Source organism: Ambystoma mexicanum, chromosome 2q, assembly GCF_040938575.1.
Source record: "Ambystoma mexicanum isolate Mex_15411 chromosome 2q, UKY_AmexF1_1, whole genome shotgun sequence".
NCBI lineage: Eukaryota > Metazoa > Chordata > Amphibia > Caudata > Ambystomatidae > Ambystoma > Ambystoma mexicanum.
The window spans coordinates 1,415,657,739-1,415,682,335 of record NC_090924.1 but is presented as its reverse complement, the minus strand read 5'-3'; the positions used below and the strand labels follow the sequence as shown (position 1 = coordinate 1,415,682,335).

The following is a 24,597-nucleotide window of genomic DNA, read 5'->3' as shown; positions in this document are numbered from 1 at the left end:
CCCTTTTCTTCTGGCCCGAGGTGGCAAAGTTTGCTTTTTGGTATCTGTTAAATCTTACTCTGTGTTCGTCTTCCTGTAGTAAGTGAGTTTCGGCAACACAATGTCCCCCTCTAATTGCCCAAGCCTGTGTTCTACGGATTTACATTTCCGTGGCGAATTGAGCCCTTGCACATTCCTTAATAGGATTGTTATTGCGCTCGTATCGGCCGTAATTTCCTGTTCCTTTTTTATCTGAGATTGAGTTCATGTCCGCCTGCTGAATGTGATCTTCTATTTCTGAAGTTACTACAATGCTTCGGTGATGCTTCATTGTCGTTGTTGTTGACCTGTTGTGATGTGATCTTGAGTTCTGGGCAGAGCAGCTGGGGCTTCCTGACCCAGGGAATTCATTTTTCTTCCGAAAATCCCTTCCCCCTCCCGCACCCCCCTAAGAACGAACATGTAGGAAGAACAACATCCTACTGCCAATGGGAAACTGGTGGCACCGATGCGCTTATATTGGCCAACTGGGCCGCCGAATAAACTGTAAATTAGAAATGTTTCCGTGTACCCACACTGCTTGGGGTATCGATTTCTGTACCTTGATGAGAATGAGCTCCAACATGAGATTCCCATCTTCTTTTGGACCCGTAGATCCGTCCATCTTGCCTATCTTTGATGAGCGCGTCCTATTGTAAAGGTTCTATGATCCGCAGATTTTGGTGTACGTATGTGTCTAGATCATCCGGGGTTGGAGTTTTTCTTGGATGGACCTCGAGGTCTGCGTTGTCGGGCAGGTTTTCGACCATTCTCCGTCAGGTTTATTGTGCTGAGGTTGGGATGGTTCCTCGGAGTCCGACCCGCCTCCTGTTTCTCCGATGCCCATGAATTTGTCGGCCTCTTCCAGTGAACTGATTTGTTTCTGAGCCCCTTCCCAAGTGAACCTTACCGAAGTTGGGAATCCCCAATGATATGCTATCTTTTTCCCCCCTCTGCCATTCCGTGAATGTCCTCATGGCTCTGCGCTTCTGGAGCGTGAAGTTCGGTAGGTCTTGATATAGTGATATTTAAGATCCTTGGAATGTTATTTGGCCCATTTGTCGTGCTTCCTTGATTTGGTAGAAATGAACCCTTACCAGGACGTCTGGGGGGAAGTTGGATGTCGATCTCAGAACCGCCCTGTGCACCCGGTCCAGCTCCAAAGGTGCCTCCTCCAGCAGGGTTATGATGAATCTGAGCAGCTTAGAGATGTAACTTTTTAGCTCTGTGTCTGGTACGGATGTTGGTATCCCCTGGAGGCAAATGTTATTTCTCTGCGACCGATTTTCCGCATCTTCTTGTTTAGTTTCTAGGAGTTCACATCTTTCCTCCAGAGTTTTGATTTTATCTCTGTCAATCTCGCCTTCAAACCGCTGGTCACAAACGTTTGATTCGAGCTCCACCGTCCTTCTCTCCACCTCGATCACTCTTTTGTCCAGGGAGTTTATTTTATTTAGTTACTTCTTCTGTGCTTTTGTGAATTTCCTTCGTCAGTGCCGTGTGTAGTTAATGCAGGTCATTCTATGTTACCATTTGTGCTGTATTATTTGCCAATGCTGCGTTGGCGGGGCCCTCTTCACTAGGGAGAGTCTCTGCATTTACCCTTTCTTCGAGCGCTCTGTCGAGGCGCCGGCCATTAATGTCACAATGTCCGTTTGCTTAGACATCTTCCCACTTCTGGACATCTCTGCTCTCGAATGCTCACTGCCTCACCCCCTTGGTGCTCTATCCACTTGTTTACCCTGCTGCAGGGCGTAGGGGATAAATATGAGTTGGGGGGAGGAAGGGGGTGGCGTCGGGTCGAGCAAATTCTTTGGTGCTATGGGCCATCGGTAACATTATGGCAGAGCTTTAGGAATGGCCGCCCCGGATACTGTGCGAGACGCCACTTCCCAGTATCAGCCTTCCTCCCCACTATGATTGATCTTTCAGGCCTTGTTCTGGGTGTATGCTGGGAGGAATCCGCAGCATTCGGAGCCTTGCTCCTCACCTTGTATCAGCAAGACTGCGGTGTTTGTCGCTGGGCTGATTATTCCCCCAGTCTCCAGTGCAGCGAAGGCTCCGGTGTGCTTGATCTTTAATGCGCCCGGCAGAGCTGCGTAGTGGCTCCGTAATCACACCGTTTCGCCTGGGCCTCCTTCATAGGTCTCGAGGCGGGCGTTGTCACCTATGTGGATGGGGCTCGATTAAGTGCCGCTGTTCCAAGCGGCGAGTGAGATCTGCCTAGGTGTGATCCCGTTCGAGTCGCCATGGGGAGGGTAAGCCATGAGAAGCGTGAGCTGCCTCTCCTGCTATCGCCGGAGGCAATTCGGGCCAGTGATGTGGATTGGCACCAGGGCGGGGTCCACTGAGAGGCGAGACAAGATCCGCGGTCTCTTTGAGTCCACCCCTGGTCCAAGCCCCCTCTGTCGGGATTCTTCTCCGCTCTTTACTTCCTGGGAGGTTTCAATAGATGGGATATGGGATGCCTCTAGCCCCCAGGGACCAGCTGGTGGACTGCAGGTGCACGGTACTGTTCATTAGAGCAGTGCGGGACCGCTTGGGTCGATCAGTTCACCCAGCGGCCTGCGTTGCATTCATACGCCTGCCCCTACCCCTTTCCGCCGCTTCTTGTGGCCCAGTGGAGCAGCTGCCATCTTGCCGCCAGGAGATCTCCCGGACCTAAATGCGTCCAAACTCGGAAAACTGGTTGCCGTTCTGGGTGCCACTCGCCATGCAGCAGCTGCAGAGTTTCCCCCCACACTGTGAGCCGTTTTCGCCAGGAAACGGGGTCTGGAAACGGCGATGTTACATTCCGCACCTCGGGCCAGCCAGGAGCTTCTACGAAGACATGCTGATCGCGGCAGCTCCAAGCCACGCCCGCGGACCGGATGCTTTTAAGAAACTAAATTCAGCAAACCGATTTTGTTATTTCCATTACATCCACATTATTTTCTAGAGTCCCAGACTTCATAGGAGGGTGTGGGTCCAACATGATATGGACCCAATACTACCATATACTTCACTAAAGTTGACAATTGAGATTCTGTGATATTACCAATCAGTGCCTAATTAAACACTGGACCACAGGCCACCTTTCTTCAAATAATATGGTGTCCTGACTAGAGCTAAAAGAACGTTTTTATCCTATGCCCTGGTTTCCACTCATTTTGTAATTTGAACATCCCAATGTTTTCCTCCCTGGTGCCATTAATTTCCTTTTTAAAACCTTCTAAAGTTCCGTTTTTGCCAGGTCAACCTTGTGCTGGTTTGTGTTAGTGTCTTGTTAGTTGGCAGCATGTATTTAATTGCCCCATGCTGGCAATCCTAGGCCCTAATCCAGGAATCCCAGTCACATTAAAAGGAGGTCAAAGAGTAGGTAAAAAAGCAGAACATCTGTGCCCATACTCGAGCACAAGGCTCAGACTAATACTGCCCTGGTGGACTACACAAAAGCAAGGACGATGGCAGTAAAGCTGGCGAAATAACCTACTCTTTTTAACACTAGAAGAGATAGGTTTCCACATGTTCAAACCTACAAAAGGCTGCAATTGGCAGAAAGTGTAGCAGTGTGTGTGGGTGGACACATCGCTTGTGTCTGTACATTTACGCGTGCACACGGCAAAGTATACTTCACCCAAGAGCAGCAAAAACACGACTCTCGGCTTCAATAAAACGAGCCTCCTGCCCTTCCTCGGCTGTTCAGGGATCAAAATACTGCTGGCAGAACAGGGTGTGCCAGCCCCCTACTCGAAACCCTGCCGGAACCAACTCTTCAGTATCAATGTAGAGGGAAAGGGACGCAATATGCCTCGGGAAACTCGGGCTACTGGGCATATGGGCAAATGGGGGGGGACCACTTGGATAGCATCTTCATACGTCTCACATAAGCCTCTCACAGTTTTCCAATGCGTTATCTCAGAGCACACACTACCCAGGTCATTATGAGCTTATAGAGGTCCAATGAAACCGGGGGCATTCATTGGGCAGATAACTGTGGTCACCATTCAGCTCGGACTACTGGGAGGAGGACAAACCCAGTCGGGCCTACTCACAGCCAGTAGTCTTTAACAACTTGTGAATTTGGCCGAGTATTCATGCTTACATGAGTGGCATTTCATTTATTGAAGCAAGTCTGTGCAGTTGCTTGTGGATTCCGGTTTAATAATTAAGAGCATAATCTAGGCCACTGCTAATTTCTTATATAAATCCAATTGGCTCCAATATCTGCAGAATTGTGTTTTAACATTGCACGATGCTCCATTTAACCCCACAAAGAATAGATCCGTTCTATTATTCAAGTCAAACTTCCTGTGACGTGAAATATAATCCGGGGGTTTGCAACCACATGCTCTGTGAATGCTGAAAGTGGCACTGACCAGCTTGGAGGCTCTGACCAGCGTGGAGGCTCTGACCAGCGTGGAGGCAATGACCAGGATCGCTCACCATCGTTGCGGCAGAAGGCTCTGTTCTGGAAGATGAGATGCTGAGGATTAGCTGGCACAAGTAAGATCTTTCCTAGTTTTAGCACCTTAATAGAATTCAAAGCAGCCTCCCTAGGGCGAAGAGTGGAAGAACAGGACGCACCGATTTATGAGATCGCAAGGAGGATATCATTTAAGGAGAGGACTAGGAGCCAGATTTTCGAATACCTAGAGGGGGCCTAACGTAGATGGATTGGGATTGTCGGAGTGAAAAAGGGCCAAGATTGTAATGGATTTTGTTTTGTAGAAGAGGTGGCGCGTAAGATTAGATGCACTTTTGCACGTGAACCACTACAGCCAGCAGTAGCATTCTGCTCCTCTCCTCTGACCTCAGACTAACTGGGAAACACCATGGCCAGTGTGCCAGCAATGATCCTCCCTGGAGGTCGGAGGGTTCCTGATTGGTCGATCGGGGCTACTGCACGTGGCATTGGGTTCTTTCTCGACTGCCAGGAAAGAGGCAAGTCTATTGTTATTTTGCATTTATATAGCGCCTTGTATACCATTGGTATGGTCTGAAGGCGCTGGTATGTTGAACGCCCTTGGGAACCGAAGTTCATATCACTAGAGAGAGTAGAGAGTCAAAAGGTACGTGTGAGCACCGGGTATGTGTGCAGCTCGTGCGGTATCCATGTAATGGCTGCTTTCTAGCGGTAGGTGTGATGGTTGAGAGGTCAGGAGTATGTGTTCGTTCTGGCAGGATTTATCCAGATCGGATGTGGCTGCGTTATGCCTGAGGAGAATGCCTGGCTGGGGGGGGGGTGTATAACCAGCAGTGATTACTTAGAATTATGTGGAGTGAGCTGCGAATGTTGATATGAGAACAGTTATACCGAATGGTGTCATAGTATCTCTGTTTTCTAGTTGAGTGGTGATGTAAGGAGAGAGTAAGCATGTTGGTGAGATATGATGGGTTACATGCCCTTTCAGACACTTCTAAATTCACAGAGAGGCTATTGGGCATACTTCTTAATTCACAGAGAGGCTATTGGGCACACTTCTAAATTCGCAGACCGGCCGTTGGGCACACTTCTAGAATCACAGCGAGGCTATTGGTACACTTCTAAGTTCAGCTTCTAAATGCACACTTCTAGAATCACAGGGATGCTATTGGGAGCACTTCCACATAGAAGCTATTAGGCACATTTCTGAATTCACTGGGAGGCTATTGGGCACACTTCCAAGTTCAACATTCAAAGAGAGGTAGTTGGGCACAATTCTAAAATTCTAAGAGAGGCTATTGGCTACACTTCTAGGTTCAACTTTTCACAGCAAGGCTATTGGGCACACTTCTAAATTCCCCTCTACGTACTCATCCCCTCTATGTACTCGACCCCTCTACGTATTCATCCCTCTACGCACTCATTTGCTCCCCGCACTCATCCGCTTTAAGGACTCGTGCTTTACACACATTCAACAGCAGTATCCTGTTCCATGTATTCATCTCTACACTCATCTGTTCTATGCCTTCATCCGTTCTGTACATTCATTCTCACTGTACACTTATCTACCCATCCGCTCTATTCACTCAATTAGCTCATCCGCTCTATCCGCTTATCAGGTCTATCCGCTCATCTGCTGTATCCGCTCATCTGCTGTATCCGCTCATCTGCTGTATCCGCTCATCTGCTGTATCCGCTCATCTGCTGTATCCGCTCATCTGCTGTATCCGCTCTATCCACTCATCCGCTCTATCCACTCATCCGCTCTATCCACTCATCCGCTCTATCCACTCATCCGCCATATATACTCGTCTCCCCCTGCGCACTCGTCCCCCCCTGCGCACTCGTCCCCTCTGCACACTCGTCCCTTACACGCATTAACAGCGTTATGCTGTTCCATATATTCATCTCTACACTCCTCTGTTCTATACCCTCAACCGTTCTGTACACTCATCCTCACTGTACACTTATCCATTCATCAGCTCTATACACTCATCTGCTCTATACACTCATCCGCTCTGTAGATTCGCAAGGTCTGTACATTCTTCTGCTCCAGTGATCTACACACTCTCTGTACTTCCATACTTCCATATTCATCCGTTATCAGTATTCATGTGCTCTACATACCCCTCTGCTTCATGTATTCATCTGTTCTACACACTTATCCGCTGTACGCTCATCCGTTCCGTTCTGTTTTACGCTGTTCTACCTCTCATGCATTCTTCTACTTTGCGCATTCCTTTGTCCTACCTGATTTATCCATTCTAACTAATTCATCTGCGCGATTCCTTTCATTCGTTCTGCATGTATTCTGTTCATTTCAGGAGTTTAAATCACTTTACTGTTTTACTCTAATAATCCTTTCGCTGTTTTGCTCTACTTTTATTCGTTTAATTCTGTTTGCCCTTCTAGTTTTTATTAGGGGTTGTTAGCTGTTGGTTTCTCGCATCAGGTGGTTTGACGGATTGGTGTCCTTGAATTTCTGTTGGTCTGTTTGGGTTATTTTGGAACGGGTTGGTTTTAGGAGAAGGGCCAGGTTTTCAGGAGTTTGTGGAAAGACATTAAATCCTCAGGCGGATGTGGGGTGGGAGAGAGTTCCATAGCGTGGGGGCCAAGGCTGAGAATGACGATTCGCCTAACCTGATTGAGTTTGTCTTCGGTATGACTAGGAGACTGGCTGGGCTTGATCTTAGGGTGCGTGGGGGGTTGTAGGGTTTTAGCTTGTCTTGAAGATGTTGAGGTCCGGTTTTATGCAGTGCTCGATGGGAGATGCACAAGGTTTTGAAGGTCACTCTTCGGGCTACTGGAAGCCAATGTAGCGTCTTAAGAGCTGGGGAGATGTGGTCCCTTGGGCCGAGCGCAAGTAGCAATTTGGCTGCCGCGTTTTGTGCTCTTTGGAGTTTATTCAGTTGGTACGCGTGAGCTCCGAGGTATAGAGGGTTTACGTAGTCCAGTCTTGATATAACGATTGGACCGCAGAGAGTCTGTTGGGAAAGGAGAGATATGGAAAGATGCGCCTAAGGGTTTTAAGATGGTAGTGGCAGGACTTTGAGACATTGTTGACTTGACGCGAGAGTGTTAGTTCAGAGTCTAGGGTGCATCCAAGATTTTTCACTGAGTTGGAGGGTGGTCGGTGAGTTGCCCATGGTGGATGGCCAGGGTAGTGGGTGTGGAAGGAGTTCGGAATTGCCACATACCATGATTTCTGTCTTGGAGGGGTTTAACAGGAGGTGGCTTTGGGTCATCCAGAGGTCTATGTCGATGAGGCAGGAGGTTAGGTTAGGTCAGGTTGGGAGTTGGGTTTTGAGTCCAGGAGTTTTAGAATTAGTTGAGTGTCATCGGCATAGTTGTAGCACAGGATGTTGTGTGATCGAATTATTGGTGGGAGGGTGATCAAGTAGAGATTGAACAGGAGGGCGGATAGGCATGCTCCTTGTGGGACTCCCGTGTCAACTGGTCGGGCTTGGGAGGTATAGGTGGAGAGTATCGTTGTTTGGTACCGATCTTTGAGGAATGAGGCTATCCATTTAAGAGCGGTTCCACGAATTCCTAGGGAGTGGAGGCAGTCTAGGAGGATTGAGTGATTGATTGTGTCAAAGGCGGCGGATAGGTCAAGAAGGATTAGTGCTGCGCATTCCGCAGAGTCGGCAGTCATTTTAAGGTCATCCCAAATAGAGGTTAGGGTGGTTTCAGTTCCGTGACGGGCTCTGAAACCTGATTGAGCAGGGTCTAGGAGATTGTTGGCTTCGACAAAGGCATTTAGTTGGGAGTAGGCAGTTCGGTCAATGAGTTTGGCAAGGAATCTGGTGTTTGAGAAAGGGCTGTAGTTTTTGGGCTCGAGGGGATCGAGCGAAGGTTTTTTAATTAGAGGTTTGACGTGAACCGTTTTGAATGTGTAAAGATACCAGAGGAAAGGGAGGTATTTATGATGGATCTTGCATGTTCTCCTGCGCAGGTGGAAGCGAAAATTTCTTTGAGGATTGTGGCTGGGCAAGGGTCTAGCGGCAAGCCACATGGTTCGCGGGCAGATAGGAGTTTGCGAAATTGTTCTGGTGATATTGGACTAAAGGATTCGAAAGTTGGTTGCATGTTGGTCGCAGCTGGTGGGCCGGCTGGTATGGGGGGGGATTGCTTGGGGGATGTGAGAGGGCCAGTTTGGTGGCTAGGGTATTTGTTCTTTCGAGAGCTATGGTGTAAAAGTGGAGGGAGAGTGAGTCGCACATTGATTGTGGGGGGGTCAGGATGGTCGTGTTGCAAGTTGGATTGGTGAATTCGGAGATGATTTTGTGGAGTTCTTTGCTTGAGATTTTGCAGTTTAGGATTCGGGAGTTGTAGTGGGCTTTTTTGCTTTCCGGATTTCGGCCTTGTACTGATAGGTGTCGGGCCAAGGTGGCCCTGTTCTTCTGGGTTTTGTCTTTCTGCCATTTGCGTTCTAGGTGTTTATATAATTGTTTAGTGATCTTCAACTCAGGAGTGAACCATCTGGGGAAGATGCCACGGAGGGTTGATGGTTTGCAGGAGGGCGTGAGCCGCATCAGAGGTGCGTTGAGCCATGCGTCGAAGGCGTCAGGGGGGGAGGGGGGGTTAATTGTTTGTTGTCTAGAATGCCTCGGATCTGGGGCGTGGCACAGCATTCCTAGAACTGAAATTCCCTGGACTGGAAAGCCTTGTGCTGCCCTACACGCACACCAAATTCCTTTAAATATTTTCACTGTGAAAAAGTTCATAAAAAGCATGACACTTGGTGTTTTCACATGCCTCTCCACATTTCATAAGTGTTTTCACATGCCTCTCCACAGTTCATAGAAAGCATGACACTTGGTGTTTTCACATGCCCCTCCACAGTTCATAGAATCACATGCCCCTCCACAGTTCATAGAAAGCATGACACTTGGTGTTTTCACATGCCTCTCCACAGTTCATAGAAAGCATGACACTTGGTGTTTTCACATGCCCCTCCACAGTTCATAGAATCACATGCCCCTCCACAGTTCATAGAAAGCATGACACTTGGTGTTTTCACATGCCCCTCCACAGTTCATAGAAAGCATGACACTTGGTGTTTTCACATGCCCCTCCACAGTTCATAGAAAGCATGACACTTGGTGTTTTCACATGCCCCTCCACAGTTCATAGAAAGCATGACACTTGGTGTTTTCACATGCCCCTCCACAGTTCATAGAAAGCATGACACTTGGTGTTTTCACATGCCCCTCCACAGTTCATAGAAAGCATGACACTTGGTGTTTTCACACGCCCCTCCACAGTTCATAGAAAGCATGACACTTGGTGTTTTCACACGCCCCTCCACAGTTCATAGAAAGCATGACACTTGGTGTTTTCACACGCCCCTCCACAGTTCATAGAAAGCATGACACTTGGTGTTTTCACACGCCCCTCCACAGTTCATAGAAAGCATGACACTTGGTGTTTTCACACGCCCCTCCACAGTTCATAGAAAGCATGACACTTGGTGTTTTCACACGCCCCTCCACAGTTCATAGAAAGCATGACACTTGGTGTTTTCACATGCCTCTCCACATTGCAAAAGCTTTCTAATCTAGAACGAGTCATTTAAAAAGAAAAAAGAAACTGCTAGCCAGGATATTTGTATGACCAGTTCTTACATTAAACGATGCCCATGTTCTGCGTATGTGAAGACTTGGTGGACACGTCATACTACAGGCATATTAAAATAAGTCCCACTGCACTAGATCTTTCCGAGGGGGGTCCGCAACGTGGAATGATCATGTGGCTGTCGCTGCTAAATCCCTTTTTCTCTTTCCCATTGTATAATAATGCCTCGTGCATTGCTATGCTCATTACATGTACAGACTTGTAGTTTGGTTATTTGCCATGTCTATGGACACTGGTGATGCCGGGTAGGCAGCTTGTCTCCTATTGTCCCCAAGCTGCATCACTCTTTCCGCACTCAGTAATTTGTTACTTACTAGACTCCTTTTTTCACTCCGGATTCGAATGGCGCGTGCTACTAATTGTGGGCTTTGGAGGGTTTCCGTGTTCCAGAAACGGATCATTGAATGTGGGAAGAGTGATGGAACCCAATAAGTCGGACCTTTTTAAAGTGCCAAAGGAATAACTGAAGATCAAGTCCATTCGAACAATATGTGAGTCCCCAGAGGACTTGAAACTGCTAGGAGCTTGGAGCCATTTATCTCCTGGCTATAGCATAGAAGAGCCTGGTTACATTGACGCCAGCCCTACCAGCAGCTGCATTTGGGTCCTCAGGCCAACTGGCACCAGACACAGATACTTAGTTTTAGATTAACTCTGTGTTGGGAATGGGTATGAATGAACATTTGGAAGATGATGAAAGAACGATGAGCCATATAAAATGTTATAGCTTGCATTTCAAAATAAACACACAAAATAATAATGCCTCCTTGTTCCTCAGCGGTAGCTCCAACTTACTGAGTGATAGCAAGTACCCAGGAGCAGCTTTTAACACCTGCTAATTTAATACTTATTTCGATCCTTGCACAAAAAAAGTTAAATGTACAGTTTTGTGACGGTCTAATAGTATTACCAAATTCTGTGTCTCCTCCGAAATGTCCAGTATAACGTGATCTGTTATAATATGCCTGTGGTTTGCCCTATCTATCTACTCCGCCTTGATAAAGGGCACACATGCGAAACACTGGCCATGTCTCGATCGCTGCAACAGGAGATCTAGTGGCTGGTAGTGACTGCCTGTTTTGTCATGCCTCTAACCGCTGTTCGCTCTCCAGTCCACTCCACAGACAGCACGCGACTGGACCTGATGATTCCAGGACAGCAGCGCTTCTACCTGCGGGCTCGGACTGCCGCTGAGCGGCAGAGGTGGCTGGTGGCGCTGGGCTCGGCCAAGGCTTGCCTTGCCAACGTTGGGACCAAGGAGGAGACAGGCAAGTTGACACTGTGCTGAGAACTACCGGGCCAAACTAGCTGTGATGCATGTTTATGTACTGCAAACGCCACGCATGGTATAACAAAAACGCTGCACACATGTATGTAAGTCCGATGACCACAAACTGAATGGGCTGCCGTGTGAGTGGCGATGCAAGTGTTGATTTGCAGCAATAACCGAGCATTCTTTACTTCAGTAAAGCTTTCTTGTACAACATAATCCTACAGTCTCCAACAGAATCAAGAAATGGAGGGCTGGGGAGTGCTGCATGGCATCTGGAGTGCATATTGTGCAAGCTCACACTTTGCAGTACTGGCCACAGAAGTGTTCAGCTGTTTGGGTGGAAAGGGACCCCTCCTTCAGTACCCATTGAATCCTTCCCCCTAGACTGCCTATGATTTCCATTGTTGTGCCAATTGTGATTATAGTGGGAAAGCAAGTATGGCTTATGTCATGCAAAAGATGAACATTTAAACTGAGAAGATGGATACTTATTGATACTGTGTGTTTGAGGGGCACCAAACAATGCCTCGGACAAAGCAGAAGACCCCTTCTCCTGAAGTGACCGCAGTTTGTGCAGTCTACCAGCCGGCGATGTTGTAGGCATGCCGGGAAAGCATCCACTTAGAACGCTACACAAAGAAGAGGGCTTTTGCCACAGGAGGGCATTGAAGGGATTCTGTCATATGGTTCTTGGGCAATGGTGAAAGATGGATCTGCCCCTGTCTCAAATGTCCTTATGTTTACTGCAGAGGCCTTGATGATTAAGTGGCTTAAGATTCTGCACAATTTCGGAAAAGATTTTGGGGGGATTGAATGCTTTTCTCATCCACCCTCGTTATTGTTTGTGCTCCCCTTTCTCCAAGTTTACTCTCATAATCCATGTGAGCCGCCCCCTACTTCTTCAGTAGGAGTTTCAAGGAAAAGTGTGTGGCCAATGAAAACTACAGGATTGTAGGCAGCCAGTGGGAACTCTGCCACATGATAGGTAGGAAAATGGACAGATCAGATCAGCCAAGTGGTCTTCTCCTGAAGCCTCCACTCTCAGGAGATATGTGTCATGGGCACCATTGAGGCACTGTGATGGATGCATGAATGATTGCATTCTCTAGGCCAGGCTTACCAAGAAGCCTGGCGCACTGAAGACCACATGTTCCATCAAGCTTCCGGGATTGTGGTCTGAAGACTCCAATCAGTGGCTGGTACAGGTGAGCGGTACAGAAGGTGGGTGGCAGGGTCTCGCAACAAGATGTGGGTGTAGGGGGAGAGCTTCCTGAAATGGACATGGAGGGAGCTATATGACTGAAATTGGAGTTGGTGTAGAGAGTGGGTGCTTCATAGCTGCCATCCTCAATGTCTGTCTTTGTTCATGGTGCTTGGATCCCGAACCGGACGAACTAAAGATACAGAATCCCCATAAAGCCCTTAGCCTGCATACTGCCTCTGTCTGCTGCCATTGTTTCTGTATTCTGAGTGGCAATTTTACTTTATTTATTAATGCCTTGTTAGTAGTGCATTCTAAACCTCCTGAAGCAATCACAAGAAACCAGCATTGTCTTGATCTCCAGAAGTCTATTGCTGAACAGGCCATCATGCGCCTGGTGCAGCCAGGATGAGCTGCAGTAGGCCATCGTGCTCCTGGTGCAGCCAGGATGAGCTGCACTAGGCCATCATGCTCCTGGTGCAGCCAGGATGAGCGGCAATAGGCCATCATGCTCCTGGTGCAGCCAAGATGAGCGGCAATAGGCCATCATGCTCCTGGTGCAGCCAGGATGAGCGGCAATAGGCCATCATGCTCCTGGTGCAGCCAAGATGAGCGGCAATAGGCCATCATGCTCCTGGTGCAGCCAGGATGAGCGGCAATAGGCCATCATGCTCCTGGTGCAGCCAGGATGAGCGGCAATAGGCCATCATGCTCCCTGCCTTTCCCAGTGCTGCTTCCGGTTTTGTGTTCAAAAGGCCGCTTCCATGAACGTGTGTAGGTCGTGCGTTCCAGCCAGTGTGCACCATTACCGAGATTGATCCAGTTCCTCCACCAGCCAATGTATTCTATGATAGCCGAGGGCAGGCCCTATCCCACCCCCTCGGGTCCTTTTGGATACATTACAGGTTCATGTTGACTCTTGAGCGGTCTGTACAAAACACAGAGAATGCAATCACACAAGATGGTTTAACTAATACACCCAAGATCGTTCTTTCTGGTCACAATTATGTGCTGTACGAAGTATGCAGCGAACTCTTAACTGTTGGTTCCATTCTGGACTGTCAACTTTTTCAGAAAGACTTCAGTGTTACATAATGCCTGCATGTTGAGGGTATTCTTTTCCTATTCCTCTTGTTATTTTATTTAAATATTATTCTAATGCGTCTCTGCTGGTAGGGTACCTTACATTGGCGTTGGTAGCAACAGAGCAGACCTCGGGTGCATAGACACTGGGGTCTGGGGACTTCAGTATGGAAAGAGATGCAGGGACCCTGAAAGCAGTGCTGTCATTAACCGTAGGCACGTGTACACCGACAGCAAGAGATGATTGTCTGTTGCACATCATAACGAGCGCCTTAAGGCCCATGGGTGTTTGGCTGGATATAAGAGCATAATGGACATACAGACCTCCTCACTACCGGAAGAGGGGCGCTTGGTACTGACCATAGAAACTGATTATGCTGTCAGCCAAGGGAACTTGCGAAGAGCAGCTGGGGACGGGTACACTGATGCGCCAGAAGGGCGCACAGGGTGGGCAATGGCGAAGTCTAAGCATATGGAATGTGTTCTTCTCTGCTGAGCTTCCAGACCTTTGTTTCCCACTCGGCGAGTGCGCCTTCTACTACATGTGGTTAAATGACCATGCTGGGAATTTGTTTCATATTTTCCAGAGTTGAGCGACCACGTGAAGGCTTTGAAGGTGAAAATGGCTGAACTGCGGCTGCACTGCGACTTACTCATTCAGCAGTTGAGCAAAGCCAAAGCGTCGGCTGCTGCCATGGGGGCAGATTCTCAGGTAATTCTGTTGATCCTCGAAATGCCTATTGAGCCAGGAGACCCAATTTCTTTTTTTTTTCTGTTTAATACATGTTTGATCAGTAAATTGCAAGAACAATGTAAATATAGCATGAGGATACATAACCTATATCGCTTATACAGCTATAGAATTAATCTTGAGTTCATCATTTCTAATATCAAAAAAGAAATCAAGATAATTAAGAGGTCATGTATCAATATGTAAGTTGGACAAACTGACAAACTGGACAGACACAGTAGGATAGATGAAGAGGGATGCATGATGGCAAGAAAGTCATAGTAATATTATTCAACATTGTTGAGGTAAGCAATAAAAGGATTCAATGTTTTATCAAACTTGTGTAAGGTATTAGAGGAAAAGGCATGACATTTTTCAATATGGTAAATGGAGCATATGAAATTCCACCAAGCAGAAAACAGCATTCGAAGAAATAATGTGCAATGCAATACAAACACATAGGTTACAGAAGCATGGTGAGTCCATTATTTTAAGGTATGGGATAACAATTGGTCCAATTATGATATTACAAAGTGATAGCAACTCTCCCAAATGAAAAATCCTTTGCATGTTTCCCCTCTTCGTAGGATAGTGTCACCCATGTTCCATTGTCCCTCTCTCAGGATTATTTATGATCCTCCTTCTAATAGTAAGCGAGACCAGGCCTGTTTGCAGGCCGTGTCAGGGAAGGGATGGAATCCACCCCAAACTTTCCCTGGTGCTTGTGCGAGTGTGTACAGACCCTCCCATTCCCACCTTATATATGATGATGGCGAACACTGACTGGGTGAAACTGCAGCAGGAGGCAGCCGAAGGAAGCTACCCCATAGCAGCAGATTGCACTGCCTCTCAGCACACAGCCGGCAGTATAACACTGGCCACGCGAGAAAGCGGCATAGCAAAGTCTCCAGAAATCTACACCTCATTCAGGAAAAGAGGCCTGTTTTATGAGGCTCCCACCAGCTCACCAGAGATATTAAGATTGAAAAGGCCCACTAGAAGGTGTAAAGAAACGGGGGCTCCAGATCCTCACTCTTTCACTTTCCTTGCCAGAGAAGGGTGGCACTTACAAGCCCTTTTTGAAGCCTCCCTAAACCCTCCCCCTGCCAATCCTCCTTGAACCAGGTAAGTGATTGGACAAGGTGAGTGGCCAATCCTGGGAGGGGTGGGGTGTTTAAGGTTGTGTGTGGGTTAGTTGGGTGAGGACAGGAGATGGAGGACGGCGTCGAAGAGACCAGAGGAGGTGAGTGACTGGAGTGCAGAGGCTATTGTTAAGGAGGTCTATGGAATGTTTGTGTGAGAGAAAGCGAGTCTGAGATCCACTAGTAGTGGTGGAGTTGGATAGAAGTAGGAGCAGATGTAGTAGTAGTTGTTGGGAGTAAAGGTAGTAGTTGGCAGGAGTAGGCGAGGGAAGAATACAAGTGGTAGAAGAGTAGGCTGTAACACAGGGGTGTGCAGGGCACCATATCCCTGAGTGCCTTGGAGCAGTAAAGGTAATGGAGAGGTAGCAGGGAAATGGGGACAGTAGCAGAGCAGGAAGAGCAACAGTGAGTGGGAGAGTAGGAGGAGCTATTGGCATAAGTGAGATGAAAATTATAACGAAGGGAATAGCAAGAAGCGGGCAAGTAGAGTGAGCGGAAGACGGAATAGTTGGAAGTACATGCACCCGTAAACCATAGGAGTGGAAAAGGAAGCAAGATCAAAGGGTGGAGGTTGAAAGGCTGAGTGAGATTGGAGGGACAGTAATGTGGTGGGAGGAGAATAGATTAAGGGATCAGTACAGGAAAGGGTATAGTGTGAGAGGTTGTGAAAGGAGTGTGTGACACGCTGGGTGAAAGAAGGCACCATTCCCTAATCCCGGAGAGACTAACCAATGATAGGAGAGGAAAAGTTAGAAGTTACCTAGGGAGGCGGGTAGCCAGCATTTTAGGGAAAATACCTATAGTCATAGTTGGAAGAACAGATAAGTGTTACCGATCGGTAGTGACTAACGTCCCGGTAGGGATGTCTGGGGCCTGGAGGTGGGTCCCAGACTTGGGAAAGTTGTGCGAGGAAAGGAATGGCCTTAGCGGTAACCATCCCCAATCTCCTAGACCCCAAAGAATCTATAACAGTAGCAGCCATTCTGACAATTATGTTTTCAAATAAACTCCCTTTAGTCAGTGTGGTTGTGAGGGAAGCTCCGCCACATAACACTGTTCAAGTTTATCAGATTTAGTTTCACAACTTCGTCAATGGTACTGAGACAAATCTCTATGCTTACTTAATGAGCCATGCTCTCTCTCCCGGTTCTCTCGTTCTCTCCATTACCTTTACTCTGTCTGGGGAATGTCACTGGGGCCTGTACAGCCATGCAATCTTCTCCTTTGCTTGGTTTCTCTGTTGGCTCTCTTTCATCGGCGTCTTCTCTTTGCGTTTCACTCGCTCCCTTGGCATCTTGGTATCCTGAGGGGAGACGTGAGCATTTGCCAATTCCTGACTGGTATGGTGTCTGCAATGTTAGATCGGAAGCGTACCCACCACAATGTTATCGTGGTCAAGTCACCATCCCACTTTGGGCTCCACTCACCTCTGCTTCTCGGTTTCTGCACACGCTGGGTTTCCAGCGTTTGTTTTCCATGTTCAGAGCACTCCTGAACATTGCGGGCTCCGCGACTCTATCCAGCTCCGCTCTTATGCTCCAAGGGACCCATCCCTGCATGTGTATACGTTCCTCTTCTCAGTTTTGTTCGGCCTGTACACTCTCAAACCTCCTCTTCCCAGCTGATTGGAGATTTCTATTTAGAGACATTTTCGTTTTCTTCCTGGTGATGGCATAAAATAGCTTTCTCTTCAGCCATGTCTTGGACTTCTAATTACTTTGGATATTAGATGGTCCCATCTATGCCATCATGTGACATGGTTTGGTGTTCCTCACGGGAACTGGAGGCCTTGCCCCCTAAGGGGATCTATCTCCCGGTGAGGTCCCACTTGCCTCTACCCCTAGCGAGAGCATTGCTGAGCAGGCCTACCTCCCCAGCCTCACAGGAGGGGGCTCCCCCCTGGGGAGAAGGGACGAATTCCCTCGATTAGTCACAGATGCTAGTCTTATGTTTGCAGCCAGTTGGTCTACCAACATTTACCGCAACAGTGGTGACTACTGCCAAGGTGTCCCCAATTATCCCTGTGAGAGTAACCGGGGCCCAGGCAGTTCTGTAGTAAAAGGGTACTTTTAAATAGTGCCTGCATGCTTTGTAGCCATTCTGGCCTAGAGAAAGCCTTTTCATACGCTCTCCCCCCTTAAAGAGATTCTGTTGAGGGCTCTGCATGTGAATGTGTTGATTAGGAAAATGAGTGCGTGAGTCAAAACAATTGTGGTGTAGCAGATGGGAGTGTGGGCAGGACGCTGAGTGAAAGAGGGGGTTCAGCCCCCTTACATGCTTGTTGTATCTGTGTCTGTCACTGTTGCCCAAGTTTTCTAAGTTCTTGTCAGGCCCTAGTACCACTTCCAACTCCACCCTCTGTTCTCATGGTCTCTTGAAGGCTATGCCCAGCAACCATTTAGTTTAGGTTTATTTTCTCCCAGATTTTGGAGGCACAGCCTAAGCTCCCTCCCCAGGTGAAGTAGGTATGGCACACTTATTGGAGGTCGCTCTCATTATACCCAGGACAACACAATTCAATGGTTGCCTAGACCATCTTTATGACTTTCAATTAGAGATTTAAACATCAAATGTATAAATCAAGTTATTGATGTCTAGGTGGCGTGCGCCTCCTTGCAGTGACTTCTAGCTATCGTAATCTTTTTTCCTACTGCTTGATTTCTCTGAGCTGGCCTTGAATTTCCTAGCATTTAATTGCAACACAGTTATCTTGCAAGACTTCAATCAGGATCCGACAGGACCCTATAGATTTATGTCTGCATAGCTCCTGCTCCTCTTTCAAGCACCCAGCCAGCAGCCTGCCTAAGTCACCAACTACTGTCTGGCATGAGCCTGAAGCAGCCGCTCCTTCTGCCCCTGACCACAGATCTGCTGAGGACTATGACCCGATGCTCCCTATTCCTATTTGTTTTATTTTTTTATTTGGCATTTGGTTTATTACAAACCAAATACTTACCATTTCATACAAAAGGACTATTTACAATAAAAATACAATATATTGGAATACAATGTTAACATTTAAGAAAAAGAGAAGGCAAATTGACTTTTGTGGTTTAAATTGTTGACTAGTCCTCAGGCTTTGCAAAATTCATTAAGCAGTTAACGTGCAAATGTTAGTGCAAAGCTCAATTTAAGGTTGGCCCGTCGGCACAGCTGAAGCCACCAAACTTCAGCATCAGGGACATTTAGCTCATTTGCAAGGGGGCCGAGGAACATAGTTCTTTGATCTTTGAGCATACGGCCGAAGAGAACTAGATGCATTAATGTCTCTTTCTGGAGTCTACGTAATCTGCAAGTATCGGAATCACCAATGCCCTCTTTTCTTATGGTGAGGACTTTGTTGGTCGGAAGAATCTTCAGTCTAACGCGCAGTAGTACATTTCGATGGTATGCCCTTGGAAATTTAGTTAAGTATTTGGGAAGGCTATTCCTTGCCTTGCCTTAATTTCATTTATTATATCATCATGAAATGTGTATTTTGAATTCTTATGTTTTTATCCAGTCCCAGAGCAATATTTTCTTTTTTGCTGCATCAGAGTTGGTAAGTAAGAGTTCCATTTCTATATTCACTTCCGCACGTATTCCTCTACCCATTGGTTAAATACCCAATCTTGGGTGGCAAGGTTTTTTAAGTCAAGTATATGAAATCGGATTGGTTGTTTTTTTTTTTTCATTATCAACTTTCTGAGCAAGAACAAAGATTTCCAGACTACTGCTGCATATATAGAGGTTGGGCCCAATTCCTATCTTATGATCGACGAAGGAACGCAGGATGGGAGTATTTTTCGCCACAATAAGCCTTCCAAGGTACTCCATGTCTTCCACAGGAGACACAGGGAGGCTTCTGCGCCGGACGTTAATACAGGAATTACTTTTTGTTTATAAGTTTTCACTGTTGGCAGTAGTGAACATTTTCGAATTTCTTGTGTATGATGGAGCCCTGTGTAGCTAGATTTTTGGTGTCTAATTTAATTCCCATATTCGCGGCGCATCAATCACGCTCCAATTAATGACTACACCAAGATATCTCATGTTGGTAAATTGGCTTAGTTCTTTGGTTCCAAACCGCGAGTGGAAACATTTTTTTTTTCGCATCCCGTTTAGTTTCTGGAAAACCAGGACAGCAGACATTAATCTTCAGTGAATTGGCTTGATATAGGTGTGTCATTTATCTAGTTTCTTCTGTAAGCCAGTAGTTGTTTGATCCAGAATGACAAGGTCATCTGTGTATAACATCCACCCCACTGCAGACTTTTCAAAATTAGGTTGGAATGATTCATCAGATGACGTGTCTTTTATATCTGAGATGAAGAGATTAAATAACTCGGTCACTAAAGGACATCCCTGTTTTAATGCCTGAACGTTGGAATTTGTTTTGTTAGTAGCCCTGAATGATTTAGCCTCATGCGTATTGTGGTAACCATGTAGAGGGCTTTTTTGGTTCTGGAATGTCGGGGGGGGGAAGTAGGGGGAAAAGGGGCGGCAACCCCATGTAATTTTCTGCCATAGCAGTTCTGTAAATGCTATTGAACGCGTGTCAGGTCCACAGTTGGCCTGTACATTTTTAACCTTTCTCTAAAAGCTCTTAGTTTGAGAATATTTAAGATGAATAAGTTTAAGGAGCAGCAGACCCCTTTGACAAAACCTGTTTGCCTCTGATCAAAATGATCTGATTTCTTCATCCATTCTTTTAGTTTATGTAAAATCAGGGTGGCAAACAGTTTGCAAAGGACTTGCAATAAGACGATCGGTCGATAGTTTTTGGGTATGCCCTATCGCCTTTTTTGAAGATGGGTATTATAATTGTGGTTGTCCAAGATTATGGGATTTGTTTTGTAGTTAGCTCTTTAAAGAGGGTCATGCTGAACTCGGCCCATTCATTTGGAGTTTTTCTCAGCATTGCATTAGATAAGCCATCAGGGCCCGGTGCCCGCGAGTCGCTTGATTTTCAAATTAGGTCGTCGATTTCGTCTCTAAATTTATGGACCAAGGTGGTGTTGTAGTGGATTGTTTTTTGGGGTAACGCCTTACATTTCGGAAGACTGAATAATGTGCCATAAGAGTAATGTTTCCTGTTTACTACAGACAGCTTCAGAAAAAATCACTCTTATCTCCAGTAAGAATAATCTTTTGTGATTTTTATTGCTTTATATACTGTTCTGGTTTCAACATTGTGTTTTTTTTATAAACTACCTGTTGTCTTTCAAGCATTTATACCATACACTTAAGAACAAGCTTTTTCCAGTTTAACTTTTTTACTAAAAATAAAAATAGTTTAAGATTCTTTCTTTTTTTTTTTTCTTTCATTCCGGTTGACTGTTTACTTTAACTACAAAGGTATGAATAGAACAGGAGATATCTTATGGTACTCAAAAAATGAAATTGAATTTTTTTCATTTTTTTTGGGCAAAGTAATTTGTTTAGCAGTTTTTGGAAACTCTACGTATGTACTTGGTAACTTTGAAGGGCAGGCTGTTCCCCATCTGATTCGTTCAACAGCAACCATAGGCTTCTTGAATCATTTGCTGTTAGACTCTTTAGCATATGTTCAGCATCACGCTAGAGCAGTATGCCTTTAGGGTTCAGTAGCCAGTTTGTATGCTGTTTTTTTTTTCTTTTCATTTTGTATGGTGTTTACGGTTTGTCATTCGGCCAGCCTTGTATTGTTTCAGGTCCTGATGTAGATGTGGTTTTATTTGTACTACTTCAGCGTCATATGTGTTTAGGCTTCAATTGAATTTTTCGACTACAAGTGTTATGTGCCACAGTCCCTGAACAGCAATGTGTCGGAATAAAGGAGGGGGGTTTCAAGTGCCTCCTCCTTCCACTCACTCCCTCGACTGATACGTTGAGGAAGCGGCAGACTCCAACAGGTCTGAAGTTTCTATGAAGCCTACTGGTCTATGGTGTTTTCAGCAAGTGCTCGTTAATAGTCAATTTTCATTTGTTGAATATCTTGGGGCAAACACTGAACTCTGTTTCTGTCTGGGCCTGCTGTTACCTTATGATTCCATATGTCATGTGTTGCTAGTTGGTAGGCAAAGGGTGACGCTGACCAAGTCATGGTCAGTTTGAGACATACCAATCACGGCTAAGGATTTCACCAGTGGTAGTAAGTTGGATGATACAAAGGCATAATCGAGTATTGAGGTTTGCTTAGCTCGCTTCCAGGTTGAGGAAGCAGGGATGTCGCCACTAACGTGGTCATTTAAAAGGTGGAAGTTACACACTTCCATTTCGCGCTTCAATTTTTTGGCATTGGGGCTCCGTTTAATATTTTTTCTTCAACTAGAGTTCTTAGGTTGTACAGTGTTACACCGATGCAGTTTAAGTTGAGATCTCCACATAGCATTATCATTGGTTCATCATATTCTATCATGATATTGTCAATTGCCGACATAACTTTGTCTGACTCATTCCTTCATCCATCTGACGTGATTCCAATATAGGTTTAAAACAACCAGACAGGTAGATTTCAACTTGACATTGTTCATTGGTTTAGTGTAATCTGCATATGTTCAATGTTTTTCTGTTGGAGAACCTGTAGGTCGTTTCCGGGATTTACTAGTGTCATTAGGCCAGAGGTGGGTCTCTTGCTGGAATAAAAATACTGAATAGCCATCTACCACAGCAGGAGTGCTGTTAGTCCGTTTAAGTCTAGGGTGTCTGATCTTAGTTCTTTTCGATTGAACCCCAAGGGCCAAAGGAGCTCAGCTGCTTCTAATAATAGTGAACAAACAATCTTAGAGTTAATATGAAGGGGAGCGCAATCAAAGCGATTAGGCACTGGGAAATCAATAGCAGTAATATCGCTGAATTCTAGGTCTTGGAGTCTTTGTATGTGCTGAAAAAATCTAAACACATCAGATCGATTCAGCATTAGACCATCGTCAACTAACAATCTTTCCAGTAGTATGCGCATCTTTCTCACAGGATATTTAGCAGAGTTTTAACCTGTGAGCTGCTCGAACAGGATGAGTTAGAGAACCAACACTTCTGATGCTTGTGAATCTGCTTAATATCACATGCTGTGCATATAGTCCGACATCTAATGGTAATCGCAGAGTATTGCATCTTTCTTTCGAGGATCGAAAGAGGATGTCGATATGGGCGTGTCTGAAACACTATCCCTAATGTGACGTGTAGTGTACCCAAAATCCCTCACGCATCAAGGTCCCTCAGATTGTTTTTTTCCGTCCACTAGTTGGTCGCTATATGCAAAGCTCCAAAGAGATTTATTGTAAATTCATACTTCCTTTGTCACACAACTGTTGGTCGTCCACTCTTCGACATTCATCCTCGACGTCTGCTTCGTGGACCCTACACCAAAGAAGTCTACTGCTTTCGGCGACTGGTGCATCGGTCGATGGTGGCGACCACCTGGCTTTGGCCCTCTGGCCAGGCCTATACAGTAGAGCGAGTGGGGCCCCAGGGTTTGATTCTCTAAGAATGCATTTCCTTTTCCCCTCTTTTCCCTCCTTATTGGGCTGCCGCCATTTATCTCTGCTATGGAGAGAACTCAATTTAAGTTGTGTCTATCCTGTAATGGAAAATACCTGTGGAAGGATACTCATCGTAGGTGTAACAAGTGTCTGCCTCGTGATCACAACTAGTGATCCTGCACGTCTTGCCAACTTTCATCTAAAGACGCTAAAAGATAGTCTGACGAAACGGTGCATGCCCTACGCTATGCAGGCCGAGTGGTTCCCCCATCAGCGCAGGCTCCTCGAGTGACAAGGATTTGAGTGGCAGCCATGGCTCTGATGTGAAGGCTGTAGACCTTTCCGCCAAACTGTCCGGTTCCGAGTTGCCCATCCCGTGCCCTGACAGGCAGGCCACCGGTACCGCTATGGGAGATCACACCCCGGCAACAGGGGCACACCCGCACCACATTGGACAAACGCACAACCCTACAAGCTCCTGAAGGTGAGAGGCCCCTAACCCTGCTGGCAAATCACCCAACAGAGTCAATTAAGGTACATCCCAGGAGGAAATAAGGCCAAGACCAAGTGAGAGTGCGGTTAAAGGCTTTTTATCTAAAGTTAGGGCAAACAGAATCTACTCCGCTCACGCCGAGAGCTCTCTGCAGAAAACATGTTACAAATTACTTTTATACAGTTTTATCGTCATCGAACATAGGGAAGGCCTAAGGGGCACAGAGTCAATCGGGATTGGACACTAACGGAAGGCACCTATAGGTGCTATACAGCCGGTGGTGGTTGGTTGGTCCATGGGCATGTGACGAGATGACATGGTGATGACTGTCAAATGTTCAGCTGGGCATCCTTTGCTGGTCTTCTGACATCCTATCTTAGATACATTTTCCCCTTTTCTGCAGGTTTATATAATTTCGTACAAGAAGAGAGGGTATGCTTTCTTTTTTTCATGTCAGAGGAAAGACAGGTCTAGTGGTTTAAGGTTCTTAAGTTTTGACTTTGCCCTAGAGTGTACAGCGATTGTTTTTATGGCTAGGGTCTGTGGGGTGCGGGGCAGGTTTATAGAGACAGATGGCACTTGATCTGGCCCTTGTTCTGGATTGCATCTGGGTCAGTGAAGGGAGTCGGACAGCAAGTGAAACAGTGTGGATTTTGTTGCATTCTTGCAGCCAGCCTTCTCATGGGAACCGAGTAGTGGTGTGGACGGCAGAGGGGAGGAGGTGGGGGGGGGGAAGAGTCTCGCTTACTGTGTACGCTTGCTGCGGCTGGCTGCAGGGAGGAATAAAACTTTGTTAGCCATTCATTATTGCAAATGGAGTCTGTGGTTTTCAAAATGGAGTCTTAGTCGCCCCTGGTTTTGCTACACACGGGTGTGTGCAGGGGGATTACAGCACCCAAAGATATTCCCGTACGAAACAGGGTTATGGTTCCCGAAGGTGTTCCCGCACGAGTGCCTCAGGGCCGGGGCCCTGGACCCGAACCAGCCGTTGCTGGGCTCACCCGGGAAGCGTCGGAATAAATGAGGGGGGGGGGTCTCAAGTGCCCCCTCCTTCCACTCACTCGACCGATACGTTGAGGAAGCAGCAGACACCAACAGGTCTGAAGTTTCGACAAAGCCTACTGGTCCTCCCGATCGGTCGGCCTCCCTGCATCCGTCGTCTCGGCATGCGTC

General features: G+C 46.7%; 1 protein-coding gene across 1 annotated transcript in view; it reads left to right on the top strand.

Moving 5' to 3' along the window:
- The window catches only part of PLEKHA8 (pleckstrin homology domain containing A8), a 353,037-nt gene that overhangs the window by 146,510 nt on the left and 181,930 nt on the right, over positions 1-24,597 (top strand). Inside the window, exons 3-4 of the mRNA XM_069648916.1 lie at positions 11,173-11,328; positions 14,205-14,329. Of these exons, the coding sequence (XP_069505017.1) occupies positions 11,173-11,328; positions 14,205-14,329 (281 nt within the window). The remainder of the gene's footprint in view (positions 1-11,172; positions 11,329-14,204; positions 14,330-24,597) is intronic.